Source organism: Felis catus, chromosome A3, assembly GCF_018350175.1.
Source record: "Felis catus isolate Fca126 chromosome A3, F.catus_Fca126_mat1.0, whole genome shotgun sequence".
Lineage (NCBI taxonomy): Eukaryota > Metazoa > Chordata > Mammalia > Carnivora > Felidae > Felis > Felis catus.
This window is the reverse complement of record NC_058370.1, coordinates 57,570,939-57,586,491: the sequence shown is the minus strand read 5'-3', so window position 1 is coordinate 57,586,491 and position 15,553 is coordinate 57,570,939. Positions and strand designations below refer to the sequence as shown.

At 42.8% G+C, this 15,553-nt stretch overlaps 1 protein-coding gene across 1 annotated transcript in view; it reads left to right on the top strand.

Annotated features, from left to right (window-relative positions):
• The first annotated feature begins 6,346 nt into the window (after positions 1-6,346).
• SLC9A2 (solute carrier family 9 member A2) overlaps positions 6,347-15,553 on the top strand; it is a 100,642-nt gene continuing 91,435 nt past the window's right edge. Inside the window, exon 1 of the mRNA XM_011281070.4 lies at positions 6,347-6,852. Within this exon, the coding sequence (XP_011279372.3) occupies positions 6,555-6,852 (298 nt within the window). The 5' untranslated portion in view covers positions 6,347-6,554. The remainder of the gene's footprint in view (positions 6,853-15,553) is intronic.

Here is a 15,553-nt window from a genome sequence, read left to right as displayed (position 1 = left end):
GATTTTCTCAGAGTGAACTCTCATTAAATGAGATCTGCACAAGCATGCCTTTACAGTGACCTTTGGAGAGATAAATTAAAACTCAAAAAGCTTTAAGGACTTATTTCAGATCAAAGAGCAAGAGGAAGTGACTGAAGACGCTGGGATGAAGATGGGTGTTTTAAAGTCGGCTTCCTCTATTTCCAGGTTAGGGTTTGGGCAGATTTCCATCTGCAGTATGGTAGCAGTTGATTCACTTCCAGAATGCTAAACGAAATATACATTTGCAAGGGGATTCCTCATTCCCAGCTGCTTCTGCAAGTATTTTCGCCATGATCCTGAAGAGTAGTGGTATACACTACCCCAAAACATGCCACTTTGGTATGTTGATTATTTTGAGCCGTGGACATTTGAAAAACAGCAGACGCAGAGGGAGGCTTTCTCCGAACTCCCTTTATCTGCCTAAAGACAGATTCTCCAGAAGGAAGTTGGCTGCTATACATCTTCCTAGGAGTTTCAGCAACCAGGAAAGATGGACTGGTCACAGGAAATTGACAGGGGACACACTGTGTCATGAACTATTGGTGGTGTTTTGGAATGGTGGGGGCTCGAAGCTGACAGCCAAGAAGGAATTATTGAAGATGTTTTTGGTGCAAAAAAGGTCATTTTTTTGGAGCACAGGGACAGGACACGCCCAGAAAGGCTGCCCTGGGGTTAGTAAGAGTGGCTGGTTATATGTTATGGAGTTGGGGAGGTAAAGGCAAATGCAGGTTTCCAGAAGGACTTTGATATGCTAAAGAGGACTCCTAAAATAACTGAGGCCTTGCTATTAGTCACGCTAAGGTAGTTTTCCCTCCAGGAAGGCATTAACATGAAGACAGTTGGGGGTTCCTGGACTAAGGTTATACTCCCTATATGCCTCAAGTATTTGTCAATGGGCTGCAGGTTATAAAGAAATTTAATTTCACCTGCTATTTCCTCTTGCCTTTGTTCCCCACATCACTGCGGAGGGGAGGGTGGATATTAGGGGCTCCAGAAAAGTGAGCCTATAGGTTTCTGGAGATTAGGTTATTGATAAGATTGCCTTTTTCTTGTCATTTACTAAGACATTTGTAACTGATGGAGACCCGTGTTCTGCATGACTGTGATCTCTATCAGTTAACCACCATTTGTTTTCTTTCCTTTCCTTTGTTCTTGGGCAGCCAGGAGTGCCTGAGGAATATCATACATATCCCACCTGGGGAGGGGACCGTGCCAGCTTGTACTTTGTGCATCTCTTATCTATTCCCTTACCCTCCCCTAAAAGGTTACATCTTCCTTCTACTTTCCCTACAAAGATGGCATTTCATCCTGGATTCTAAGCCACCCTGGAGAGATACTCATTTTTCCCTGGAGAGCTCTCATGTATGCACATAACAGGCACACATGTTAATAAGCTTCTGTTTTTCTCTCGTTAATCTCAGCTGAAAACTCAGAAGGGTACAAAAAAAAAAGGTACAAAACGACTTTTAGTAGCAGGTGCCTAGCAACTTCAGAGGTTTACTTTATAAATATTTGTTGAATTGGTGAATGGGTGTGCCTTATATGTAATAATGGGATACTACTGAGAGGTTTCTGTGGGTTGTCTTTGGTTTTTTGATTGCTCTGCACCTCAGAATCAAGATATAACAAGATAAAGGAGAGGGAGGCTCTCCCCCCACACCTGACATCACAGGGCCGAGGAGGGTGACATAGGATGTAGGTGTGTATCTCTTTTACACAAATGTGTTGGATTCAAACCCTAGATTTTATTTAAGCCTTCTAGAAAGAAACGTAAAGTTTATTATTACAAGTCTTTTTTTTTTACAAAAGAAAAACAAGACTCTGCAAAGCTTAGTGGTTGAATATCTGATGACAGAATCTTCTTTTTAAATATACTAGGAGATTTCAATATGAAAAGTACCACGCTTGTTTATTTACCTTCAATTTGCAGCTTTTCAGACACCAAAACATTTCTCTGCTGAAATGAAACAAGTATCTCTGGCTAAAAAGAGAGGGGGAGAAGCATTTAATTCTGTGCACATAATAAAACATTCACACTACTGCATGATCCTTGCTAGGGCGGCTCTTTAAGAAATGGGCTTTAGGTTTTTGCTGAGAACTGTCTTTAAACAAACAAACAAAGCTAGTGCAGGCTTCAAGACTTGCAAATATAATAATAAAATTATCAAGTCAACACTCGTATGAGGGCTGACTTTATAAGCAAAGATTTGGAACTGAAATATCATTACAACATTAAGGGTTTGTAGTTGTACAATGCAGATTTCAAAGAAGAAGTTAAAATACGAATATTATAAAAATGTGTAAAAAAAATAAATAGTGTGAAATGTCAGTTCTAACTCTTTTCTCTTACTAGGGACTCTGCGGCACCCTACAGCGGAGCCCTTCGCCGCCCCCTGTCTCCGGAGCACGGAGCACGCATGCGCAGCCCACCGCAGCCCACGTTGCTGTCGCCAGTTTGCCAGTGGGGAGAGGACGGGCGCCACGCTGTGGTGCAGGGGAGCCACTGCCACCTGCAGACGGATCCCTTCCTCTGGTCAGCCTCCACGCTACCTCTGAAAAATCGGGGTGACACACAGGCTTTCTGGAGTTGTCTGCTAGGCTATAGAGATCCCCGCCTTCTCCTTCACACAGAAGTTCCTGGGGTTCAACTCTTACCGACTTCACCGAGCTCCAAACTCTGGGTAGCAAGGCAGCCAGTTAAATCCCAGATCCTCCGGAGCTTTCCAGGGCGAGGCGGGGATTTAAGAGCAGCCTTGCACTAGGATGATCCTCATCTTCCCTGCAGGACTCATATTTCTATTTTTTAAGGTGCACTTTCTCTTGAGCTAAATTCCAAAGTCCTTTGTGAGTGTTAGTGATGCCAGAGGTACTGTCAAGTTTGATGACTGGATGGTTCAGGAGTTATTTCTGTTACAGGATTATAATATTCCAATCGACCGCGTCGGATCAAAGGGCAGAGAAAAAGCCTCACCGGTTTCTCGGGGAGGATTCATATGCTCCTATGTGAAGGTCAGTCTCAAATCAGGTAGTTACCCTGCATGAAAATATTGTTTAAATGTTTATTTATTTATTTTGAGAGAGAGAGCGAGCGAGCGAGCAGGGGAGGGGCAGAGAGAGAATCCCAAACAGGCTCTGCACTCTCAGTGCAGAGCTCCATTTGGCGCTCGAACTCGCAAACCGTGAGGTCATGACCTACCTGAGCTGAAATCAATAGTCAGACATTTAACCCACTGAGCCACCCAGGCACCCCAAAGTATGAAAATATTTACATATCCTGCCGTGTGATCAGATTTTCACATCATTTGGGTAGAAAGAAAAAAAGGAGATGTGAGATCCCAAAATATGAACCAGGGATCATTGAAGGGAAACATTTCATGTGGAACCCTTCATATCCTTCCTGTGACTGATACAGTCAGGGAAAGGACTGCAGCCTATACCCCTAAGGCAGGAGAGCTGGCCTTCATTGGATACATACTAAGTGGTATTTATTCTAGGCAGTGTGCTAGGAGCTAAGGATAAGCAAGTTAATCAAAGCGATCCCCCTTACCTTCACAGAGCTTTTGGTCTAGTGTGAGAAAAGTAAAATGATTAAGTGCTAAGACAGAAAGCTATAGAAAGACATCAAAGGCATAAAATGGGATTCTAATTAGTCCAGAAAGGTAGGTGTCAGGTAAGACATCCTTGAACCAGCTACCTTCAAGCAGAGACCCTAGGAAGAATTAACAATGTGAAGGGCAGAAAAGAGGAAGAACAGAATGTGCAAAGGTCCTGAGGTGAGAGGGAGCCTGGAACTTTGGTCAGAGTTCACAGTGCATTGGTGGTGATGGGATAAAGTAGTAGTAAAGGCAGAGGTCAAATCAGGTAAGCCACTGTAGGATGTTAATCTTTCCAAATGGCACTGAAAAGCCACTGAAGGATTTTAATTTGATAGAGATATGATCTTACCTTCAGTCATTTCATGTGTACAGTAATAGGTGGTGTTACCACTTCCAGGGGTTGAGTTCTGACTCATAGGCCCCTTTGAAAAATGGCTCAGCCAGGCCCTCCTCAGCATGGGAGTATAGTTTGATACTTTGTTATTTGCTTTAGGGGAAGGATGAAAAGATTGTTTATAAAACTAAGTCCTTCATCTTCCATTTATAGAAAAGAGTACTTTTCTAAATGTAAGAAAAAGCTGATAATCTTTAACTACAATAACACAGATTTATACAAGTGATACTAGAGTCTGTAATTTCTACAGTTGCTATGGGCAGTCAGATCCCAGAAACATAGATTTGTCATTCGTTTTCTTGTTTATGATGCACAATCATTCTTCAAAGCATTCTGTGACTCAAACTTCTAGAAATTATTGTCTGAATGTGCCCTTGCCCTGCTGTTATTTCACTAAACTCGTAGAACTGGCCCGATTTGCTTACTGCAAAGAAAACTTTATTCTGCTGTGGCTTTTTTGGACAATCTTTAAATTAGCCTCCACTGTTCTATGTAAAACCACTGGAGAAAATAATCTGCCATTCATGGCCAACTAGTCCTCAGGTGGAGGGAGTGCTGGCACGGACAGGCTGACTTAAATTCCTCCTAGACCATTATTTGATTGGTAAACTTGGGTACATCAGCTTGCTTGCTTGTTTGCTTTTAAGTGTTTCTTCATCGACAATTCTTCGCTTGCAAAAGGGGTACAAGAATGTAAAATGGATAGAAGAATGTCTACCTCTTTGAGGTTTTGTGATAATTGACAAAAAATACAGGTAAAGTGCTTTGCATGCAGCTCCCCACATAGAGCTACACAGTTTTACAAACGTATTGTTTGCAGCTCCTTTCTTCCCAGGCATATGAAGCACATACTTTTTAATGAAAATTTAGAAGGCAGGCAGATTTTTGAATGGCTCGTTGATTCTCTTTAAGAAGCTAGGACATCCCTACATTCAATTCTTGTTACACTTTTGAAACACTAATGCTTTATATTAACTGAAGTACTCCTAGAATCCTTCTCTTATTCTGGACTTGTCCTGCATAACTTTCAAAGTCTGAAGATGACTTACATGCTCTATTCAGGTGGAGACCTTTTTTTTTTTTTCTTTCTTTCTCCCGTGTATCCTCTGTTGACCTCTCATAGATTCCCTATGTTAGAACTGGGGGGGGGGGGTCTGCTTTAAACTCTGAAATGCCGAGTGCTTAGTAGCAGCAATCATATTTTGACATTGAAAACATTTGAAAAAAGAGAAGGGTTTTATTTCCTAAATATCGAAGGGAAAACGGTTTCAATTATTTGAATGACGACCGGTCCGCTTTCGACGATGGATCCTTTCAGTTTCTGGTGATGAAGATACTGGGGCAGTAAGACTTCACCCAGGGAAGCGGAAAACTGCCCCGTGAGCAGGCTGCGCTCCGAAGGCAGGGGGCGGTCGGCGCTGGAAGCTCCTGGAGATCCAAGGAGAATCGCGCTCCCTTTTCCTCCCCTCTCCTAACCGCAACCCGTCCTGTAATTAGCGGAGCGAGTCAATCTGAGCTAGGCAAATCACTGGCTTTTCACGAAATAATTATATTTGTGTTGCTCTCGGACATGTGCACCTCTAAGCCTGAAAACAGAGACAGCTGTTTTTCTTTTTCGTGACCGGGGGCAGGGAGAAAACAGGGGAAGCGACAGTGGTGGAGGGAGCGAAACCAGTACGGGGTGGACGAGAAAAGTGGGAGCGTGGGAAGAGAGTCTGGCACGGACAGTTTCAGCGCGCAGAATGCCCTGTACAGTACGCGATGTGATAACCCTCGGAAGGGGAACAAAATGAGGCTTTTCTCAACTTTCTGAAACAGCCACAGAGCTCCCCAGTGTGTCCCGGCCTCCGCAGCTCCGGGGCCGGGCCGGGAGCGCCCCCACCCCGCGGGGCCGGCCTCCCCGCCGGACCCCGAGCCTGCGGCGCCTGGGCGCGAGCCCGGCACACCCGGCGTCCCCTCGTAGGAGCCTGCGGGGGAAAGGGCGCGACGCGTGGGTCGCGCCGGCCCCTTCGCTGGAGGGACGCCCGACGCTGCCTCCGGGGCGGGGACAGCTCCGGCCACCTTGCGCGATTCCGCCCGGAGCCGGCTGGTTCCGGGGGTGGGGGGTCCGGGCGCGCGGTGCGGGCTAGAGAGGAGCGCGGCCCCGCGTCGCCCGCGGGCTGGGGCAGGTGCGCGGCGCGTCGGCCCGGTGCTCGCGTCCTCCCGCCCCGCGGCCCGGGCGCCGTGCCCGCCCCGCCCCTGCCCCCGCCCCCGCCCGCGGGCCGCCCGGGGCAGGGCCTGCAGCTGCGGCCGGCCAGCGGCGCACCGGGCATGGGCCGGCGGCCGGCGGCGGAGGGCGGCTGAGGGTGCGCGCTCGGCCAGGCGGTGTGCCCGCTCGCAGCGGGGACCGAACCGGCGGCTGCAGAGACCCCGGCCCCGCGGCGGGCGGCGGCTCACGGATCCGCACTGTGCGCGGCCGAGCGCGCGGCGCTGCCTCGGAGCGATGCGCTGAGCTCGCGGAGGGCCGAGCGCGGGGCTCGCCGGCAGCTCGGGGAGCCGACCCCATGGAGCCCGCGGGCGCCGGGAGGAGCCTGCGGGCGCCGCCACCGCCGCCGCCGCTGCTGCTGCTGCTGCTGCTCCTGCAGGTGGCGGGGCCGGCGGGCACCGTGGCTGAGACCCTGCTGGACGCGTCCAGGGCTATGGGCTCCAGCTCCAGCCCGCCGAGCCCCGCGAGCGTGGTGGCTCCCGGAACGACGCCGTTCGAGGAGAGTCGTTTGCCAGTGTTCACCCTGGATTACCCCCACGTGCAGATCCCCTTCGAGATCACCCTGTGGATCCTGCTGGCCTCCCTGGCCAAGATAGGTGAGCGAGCTGGACCCGCGAGCTGGGGTGGAGGCGATCGGAAGGGGACGCCCAGGTGGGCGTCCGAGTAGGCGAGTTGGCCTCTGGGTGGTGGCCACCTCCCTGCGGATCAGGGCAGGGGCGACAAAGCAGCTTCTGTTCCACAGGGACCCCGGGAGGAACACTTTCATGCTTTGGTTCTTAAGTGGACATTGGCCTTGAAATAGCCCGAAACTATTAGTCCATACAAACTCAGCGATTTGCTGCTTGCTTTTGCCTCGGACACCAAGTGGTACAGCCTCCTGCCAAAGTAGAGACCTGTTTACTGAGGGAGGAGGCGAGTTAGCTGAGGTTTATTGGTCTCCCCCACTGGGAGAGAGGCGCGGGCTAGCACAGAGACTAAAACGGTTAAAGCCCTGGATGCTCTGAGAGAGAGGCGCCTTGGCAGTGACCCAGACCCTGCCATGCACCTGACTAATGAGGTGCATGGAAGAGGACCGGGGACGACTGAGTGCCTGCAGCTGCGACAGGAACACCCTGTCTCCTCCCCTCCTTTGGGCTGAGGCTGTCACTATCCAGGAAGCGTTTTCTTAGGTGACTGAGGCCAGTGAAGCAAGATGCATATTTAAAAATAATTAACCCACTTTTTAAACTGTCTCCTTAACTCTCATTTGGAAAGCAGAAGCGCAGAATGTCTTTTCTCATCTGCATTCCCCACGCCCCCAACACGTAAACTTTTGTTGTGCTCATGGTGCTTTATGCTATTTTTGCTTTATATTTTAAATACTTTTTTTTATTTTAAAATATGTCAACTACTGTCGTCATGATTCAAAAAGTTATTAGGTCGAAAGACACGTATGCATTATTGCATACGTCTTCTGCATTTGTCCTCGGAAAGATCCTGTGCTGCACCGTGAGGCAGGTCGCCCTAAAGGATGAGAAGACGCCTTGCCTGTCGGCCTTGGGCTTCTTGATTGGTGGGAGAGATGCCATACACACCAGTGACCCTAATACAAGAAAGTGCTAAGTCGTGTGACAAATTCAGAAAAGATAATATGGCAGTGTCGGGAGGCAGAAGTCACTTCACGATGCGAAGGGAGCATTTAAATTGGGCTTTCAAGGATGACCAGGCTAGGGTCAGTCGGAGATGAAAGGGAACAACATTCCAGAGAGGAATGAACAATGGCACAAATTGGGAGGAAAGCACAAAGCAGGTAAGAAGAGATGGTTTGCAGGAGGGTGGAAGTTGTGGGAGGTAAGCCTGATATCAGATAAAATTAATTAGATTCTATTAATGGTGGCCAAAGGAGCACATGCTGTTTAGTGACTTTTCAGGCTGCAGTTGCCTGGCTTTGACATTGTTGTACTAGTTCAGTGTTTTAATTCCACCTGAGAAGTAGAAGCAGGGGAAGTGGATTTCCCCATCTATCAGGTAGGGTATACACATTTACGTAAACTCCTTGTCTGTAACAATAAACTCAGGTGCTGTCTCCTCACATGGTCCTTACAACAACCCTGCCACGCAGGAAGGGCAGATATTAATACCCTCCCCCGCCCTTGATAGAGGTGGAAACTGAAACTCTGGAGAGTTTACAGGAGTTGCCCACAGATGTACAAAGTGGGGAGCCAAATGCAGGCTCTGTTCACTCTGTCCCAGCGTCCATCGCTGGAGAGGTGCTTTTGTGCCCTGTTTCCATTACTGCTGCTCGGTTGCTATTTCTATTCAATTACAAGTCTTTGTTTTGTTCTTCACTCCTGATTATTTTAATCTGATTAATTACACTAATAACAGCTGCTGGTAGGCACTTAAGTTCATTACCTCTAATTTTCACAACCATCGTGGGTAGGTTTGATTACCCCATTTCCTATACGAAGAAACAGCAGTGGGGAGGTTACCTTGCTGGTGGGTGGGGAGCCAGAATTCCATCCAGGTCTGTCTGATGTCTCATCTTTGTGTCTATCCTGGAGGCTTGTTTTGTTATGGGGATTAAATGACACTACCTATGTATAACATTCTTAGAAAATGCTGGACGTGTGGTAAGCGCTGAATATTGTCACTAGTAGGCGTGGAAGAGGAGTGAACTGAAGCCTTGGGTAGTGCTCTGGCACTGTGTTTCCTTTTCCACTGCGCTGGGTAACCTCCTGCCTTTCTCTACTCCTTTAGGCTCAGCCTTTCCCAAGTGTTCCTATTCGTGTGTGGGTTGCTCTTTCATACTTGTTGTTTTCTGTCATCATCTATTCATCTCGTTTGACTTTATCCCATTAATTGTGTGGTATTTTATTAAAATGCTTCTATGAGTTCATAGGTGTCTTCATCTGCCCATTGGCAGTATTTTTGTTTTATACCCAGATGTATTTATATTCCCTGGCACTTGTTGTTCTGACCTTTCTGCCCCTCCCCCAATTGTCATCTTTACTGGCTACTAAGTCCCCTTTCTTCCCTGCATCTGGGGTGGCACAGAAATGGGAACACAGACAGATGTTCATGTCTCCCAACCAGAAGGGTCTGACCAGAGAGAGACCTCAGTGGAGACTGCCATGGGGGGGGGGGGGCGGTAAAGGGTATATATAGTTCCCAGAAGAGAGAGTATAGTTTGAGTCTCCCAAAGCCAGTTCTTGGGGGTCTTTCCTAGGTTCTTTGTGTATATATAGTCCAGCCCTGCCTTCCTATTGCAACTCTGCCCTTAGAGAAGCCTGGAAATGCCCAGATATCCACCCCCACACCCCTCCCCCACCGGCCCTGCACTTTTTGTTGGATTTTAGGAAGACTGTCCTTGTATTGGGGGATGCCTTTACAGCCCATTAAACAGTATCTAGTCATTCAAATTCTATCTTAACTTTTGCCCTGGAAAAACTATTATTTGGGGAGACTTATATGACTTAATTTGCTCATATTTTGGGCACGATGATGAATTGAGCTGTGCAGGGAGACTTGAGAGATTACAGATGTGTTAACTCATGCAAAATGCCATGGTTTCTATTTGGAGCACTTTTATGCCATGTACCTCGTGTACCTGAACTTACCTACCCAGAGAACATGGAGAAACATTGCTAGTGATTAATCTAAACAAAGGTAACAGGTTGCCCCAAATGGAGGCTCCTAATAACATTTGTAGGAGGTTTAAATCATGCCTGATGGTGAATTCAGAATTGTTTGCTACATTGCAGTACAATATAACCTTAGAAATATTGCAGTCAGAAGTGAGCAGGTGCATTTGCGGGAGAGTGTTGAATGATTCAACTTTTCACTGTTTTACCTGATTATTAGGGAAACTCAATTTCTGAATTATTTGGTTAAAAACAAAATCCTCTCATCATGATGATGATGTGAATGTGTATGTAAAGTAGGTTAAATAAATCAAAGAATGTAGGAAACTTATTATACTTTTGAACAGGTGTTAAATTTTGCAGTTTTAGAATTTGTTTTTCACTTAGATCCAAGTTAGCACATGTGAACTTGTATTATTCTTTAATTTTTAAGATCTATGTTTTGAATGATTGTTGATTTTTTTAACAGTTATAAAATGCACACCTTGCTTGGTAATCCTATACACAGCAATGGAGTTCTACCGCTTAGAGTAATAGGTAGCCAAAGAATTAAGAAGAGGAAGAACTTCCAGGAGTGTTCTAAGATTGTCTCCTCTGATTTCCTTGCCCATGAAGTGGATCAGTGGATTTGTCCTAAACCAGGTGAACTTGGGCATGTGTTCTACCATTCTTCGGAGTTCAGGGACAGAGTACTGGGTCCCTGCTGTTTAAAGCAACACAACTCCGTTCTCTTGTCCCCTCACCTACCTAGTAGTCTTGTTGAGCTGGCCTGTTTGCCTCTTCCAGGTGTCAGCCTGAATCCTGCCCTTTTCATCTCCTTTGCCCTTAAACTTGGGGTTAGGATGCAGAATTTTCCCCTTCCCTCCACCCCGTTGTCTTGACATTAAATAACTTGTAGTATTATTTTAAGGAAAAGTCAAAGCAGTTTGGTCCCTGAAGGTTTCTCCGCTGGGATCAAGTCTGTCCTGATTTGAAATATGAAACCAGATAGTTTCTGCAGTTGTTATCTGTCTGTATTACCTGAGATCTTGATCTCTTAGAAAAACCTATCGTTGCCCTTGATCTGTTTCTCTTTGTTGGATTTGTTTTTCCTGAAGTGTATACACCAGCTGGTTGGTCAGTGGATGAAGCTCATGATCTTTCCTTGTTTCTGAACCACATCTTACTTTGAACACACTTGTGGAGCTCAGTCTTCCTGATGGTGTGCGCTTGTTCCTAATAAAGCTAAAAGAAGAATTTTGATTTCTTTTTGTCTGAAAGCTTCCATCTCTCTCCACTTTGGGTTAACCATACATTTCCTGTGTTTCGTGTGAAGGATGACTGCAGCAGCTTGTATTGTTTCTAAGGATCATTCAGGTGCCACCTGGAATCTTATCACTGCACTGTAACGCAGAAATATTTTCATGTCTTTTAAAAGAATAACAGGTAATTTTTCTTTCTTTACCTCGATCAACAGTCTCCGAGGTTTATCTATTTTATACTTTTTCAAAGAATTAGATTTTGTTTGGTTTCTAGTTTATCAATTTCTTCTCTGTATTACTTAGTTACTCCTACTTTATTGGCATATATATATTTTTTTTCATTCCTGAATTGAAAGTTTAGCTCATTAATTATTGAATTTACTTGTTTTCTAATATGTGTATTCCCACCTAACAATGATAATTAATCCCTGAAAAAAACAATTATAGTTGAAAACATAATATTACTTTCAAAAATTTTAATGACAAATGTTTTTATGAGCTCCTATGTTCTAAAATAAGCATTGCCCTTATGCTAAAATGACATCAGTCTTAGTAAAATGCACAAAACTATTTCAGTAGTTTATTTTAGTTATTACAACTCCTAAGAAGCCATTTCTCTTCATCACTTCCTCCAAAATGTGGCTATTTACTTGTTTTCATTAAATTCAAAGCTGTGATAAACTAACACTCAAGACTGTGTTACAAAGCATAGTCATGATAACTATGTTTATGTAAATTTATCTGTATTGCAAATTATAATAACAATAAAGAGCATGGCAAAGACTAAAGAATTCAGGGAGGTGATGCAAATGAAATTGCACTCTCCTAAGCAATTGCATGAAATCATTACTGCTATTAATTGACAAACCACCTGTATTCTGAAATGAGAACTTAACATATCAGTGATAAAGCTGGAAAGATGACTGAAGTATCTCATCAAGGGCACCCAGCCACCGATTTAAAATCTGTAAAATCCAATACAGTCTTTATGAAGTCAAAGAAATGCCTCATGTGCTGAAATAGGAATAGTAAAAGAAACTCTTCTTAAAGATGGTTTCTCATGATCCAAATGGGTATATCTTAGAGGAATGGCAATGTATGTATTTTTTTTAACGTTTATTTATTTTTGAGAGAGCATGAGCAGGAGAAAGGCAGAGAGAGAGGAAGATACAGAATGTGAAGCAGGCTCTAGGCTCTGAGCCCTCAGTCCAGAGCCTGACATGGGGCTTGAATTCACAAACCGCGAGATCATGATCTGAGCTGAAGTCTGACACTTAACCGACTGAGCCAGCAGGTACCCCAGCAATATATGTATTTAAGGCTAAAAGTATATTGTTCTGTCCTACTTTAGTTGCATTGTATAGTTTTGATATGTAGAGTTTTCACTGTTGTTTAGTTTTCAGTATTTTTAAATTCCCTTATGACTTTTTTATTCTAGCCCAATAATTATTTAGAATTATAGTTTTTAGTCAGCAAGCATATTGAGATATGTGGTTGTTTTTTATTTATTCATATTTTATTTAATTTTGGTTAGATATGCCTGATAATTGATTTTTGATATTGATTGAGATATCCTCTGTGGTTTAATATCTGGTCCTTTTTAAACTGCATTTTCCATGCTTGCTTGAAAAAGATTATAGGGGTGTCTAAGTGGCTGAGTCAGTTGAGTGTCCGACTCTTGATTTCAGCTCAGGTGATGATCCCAGGTTCATAGATTGAGACCTGTGTTGGCCTCCATGCTAAGCGTGGAGCCTGCTTAAAATTTGTGCCCTCTCTCTCTCTCTCTCTCTCTCTCTCCCCCCCCCCATTCCTCCACTCTCTCTGTCTCTCTAATATAAAAAAGAAAGAAAAAAAGATTATATATTCTCTATTTATTGGATGTAGGATTCTACACAGGCACATGTGCACATATGAAGATAACATGCCTCCACACAGAGGATTAGATTACATTTTAATTATGGTGTTCAGATATTTAATAGAATTGCTGAGTTTTGGTTATTTTATCTATTAGGTTATGGGGTACATTAAAATCAGTCTCTAAGATTGTGATGCCAATTACTATTTGTAATTTTGTCAGTTTTTGCTTTATATATTTTGATGCCAAGTTATTAGGTTCATACAAGTTTAATATTATATCTTCTGAGTGAATTCTTTAATGATTAAATTATGAGCTTCTTTATTTTCAATAATATTCTTGTGGCTCATAATCTGTTTTTTTCTCTTATTACTATTGCTATTCAAACTAAAACTAGATTTTGCACATGTATTTTTTCTGTATCTGTTTTCACATCTACATTTTCCAGACATATCTTTTCCCTTAACATTTCAATCAAATCAACTAGATAATTGTTCTTCAGATATATTTTGTTAAACTACATGCACATTGGGGTACATGTGCCCCTATGAATCAGCACTCCCGTATTCTTTGGATAAATTCTTAGTAGTCCTATTGCTGGGTCATAGGGTGGTTCTATTTTTAATTTTTTGAGGACCCTCCACACTGTTTTCCAGAGTGACTGCACCAGTTTGCATTACCACCAACAGTACAAGAGTGTGTACATTATATATTAGCCAACTTGACAATAAATTACGTTAAAAAAATTTTTTTTAAATAAAGTCCGTACTTAAAGCTCAAAAAAAACCCCTACATATAACTGGATTTTTTATACTTAATTTAAATTTTAAAAATATTTGTAATTTAAAAAAATGCAGTTACATTTATTGTAAGTTAAGATATATGTGAGCTTATTTTGTTCTTTGTTTATTGTGCTTTTATTTGGTATATTTAATTTTAGTGTCATATTTTGGCCTAGTCAATTTTTTTCATTTATTTTTAACATATTATTATATATTCTGTTTCTATTCCTTTTGTGCTTACTTTTTAATTTTAATTTGATTACCTGATTTAACAGGAGCCAGGGCAGACTGCTTTGGCTCACATCCCAGTTACATTTTCCTACATATTTTGTGGTTGTGAGATATTGGGTACATAACTTAAAACTCTCTGGGGTCAGTTGCCTTATTGGTTAAATGGGTATAATGAAAGTACCAATGTCATAAGCTGCTATAAAAAATAAATTAGTTAATATATGTAAAATATTTAAACAATTTTTGGAATATGGCAAACACAGTATTTACTATTATGTTATTGTTTTATACTGTTCCTTAATAATATTTATTTATTTATTTATTTATTTAAAAAAATTTTTTTTTCAACGTTTATTTATTTTTGGGACAGAGAGAGACAGAGCATGAACGGGAGAGGGGCAGAGAGAGAGGGAGACACAGAATCCGAAACAGGCTTCAGGCTCTGAGCCATCAGCCCTGAGCCTGACGCGGGGCTTGAACTCACGGACCGCGAGATCGTGACCTGGCTGAAGTCGGACGCTTAACCGACTGCGCCACCCAGGCGCCCCTCCTTAATAATATTAAAACTTTAAAATTTTTAACTGCTATTTGCCTGTTTCAGAATTGTAATTTTTGGTTTAGAATCAGACCTGGTTTATATTTAACTTCTTCCAAATTAGACTTTAATTTTTAGACCTGGTTTGTATTTAATTTCTTCCAAATTCGTTTTTAATTTTTATAAGCAGTGTTTACATAGATTTGCAAACATGCTTGCCAATTTTTTTATTGTTACTTCTTCTCTCTCCCTTCCACATTGTTTTCTTTTTACTGAAGTGTTTTCTTTGATACATACTTCATTCAGGGAGGACCTGTGAATGATAAATTCTCTTGATCTTTAACAATGTCTTTATCTTGATTATTCTCTTGAATGATTATATAACAACATAGGAGTTGGAATTATTATCACTTATCAGTTGGAAAATATTGTTTCATTACTTTCTGTCTGGTTTTGTTGCTAAGGAGATTTATGTTATTACTCTCATTGCCCTTTGGATTAATCAGACTTTGCTGTCTGTGTGTATTTAAGATTTTTCATTTGGTTATTTCTGATATTCTGCTGCTTCTTCAGTACGTCTAGGTATTGACTTATTTTATTTTTGTTGCTTGGACTTGTGCTTCCATGTTTCTTAATGCCGTTTGATGTTTTTCATCTCTTTTCTATTTCTTGGTGATTTTATCAGATCTTTTTTTCCAGTACCACATTATACTTTCACAGATTAATCTGTGCCTAACTTACTCTTTGGATTTTTCATTTTAATTATATTTTCATTTATGCTGCTTTGGTTCTTTTTCCAGTCTACCTGCATTTTGTTCATACTATTCTACTATTTAGTTAACTTATACTCCTCCTTTGGAGTATTTTATTTAAACTGTATTCATTTTATAGTTGTTGTTGTGGTTTTTGTTTTTCCTTTTTTTTTTTTTTTTTAGATTTTCCTGTTAGGGCACTTGGGTGGCTCAGTTGGTTAAGCGTCCAACTTCAACTTTGGTCGTGATCTCACGGTTTGTGGGTTCGAGCCCTGTGT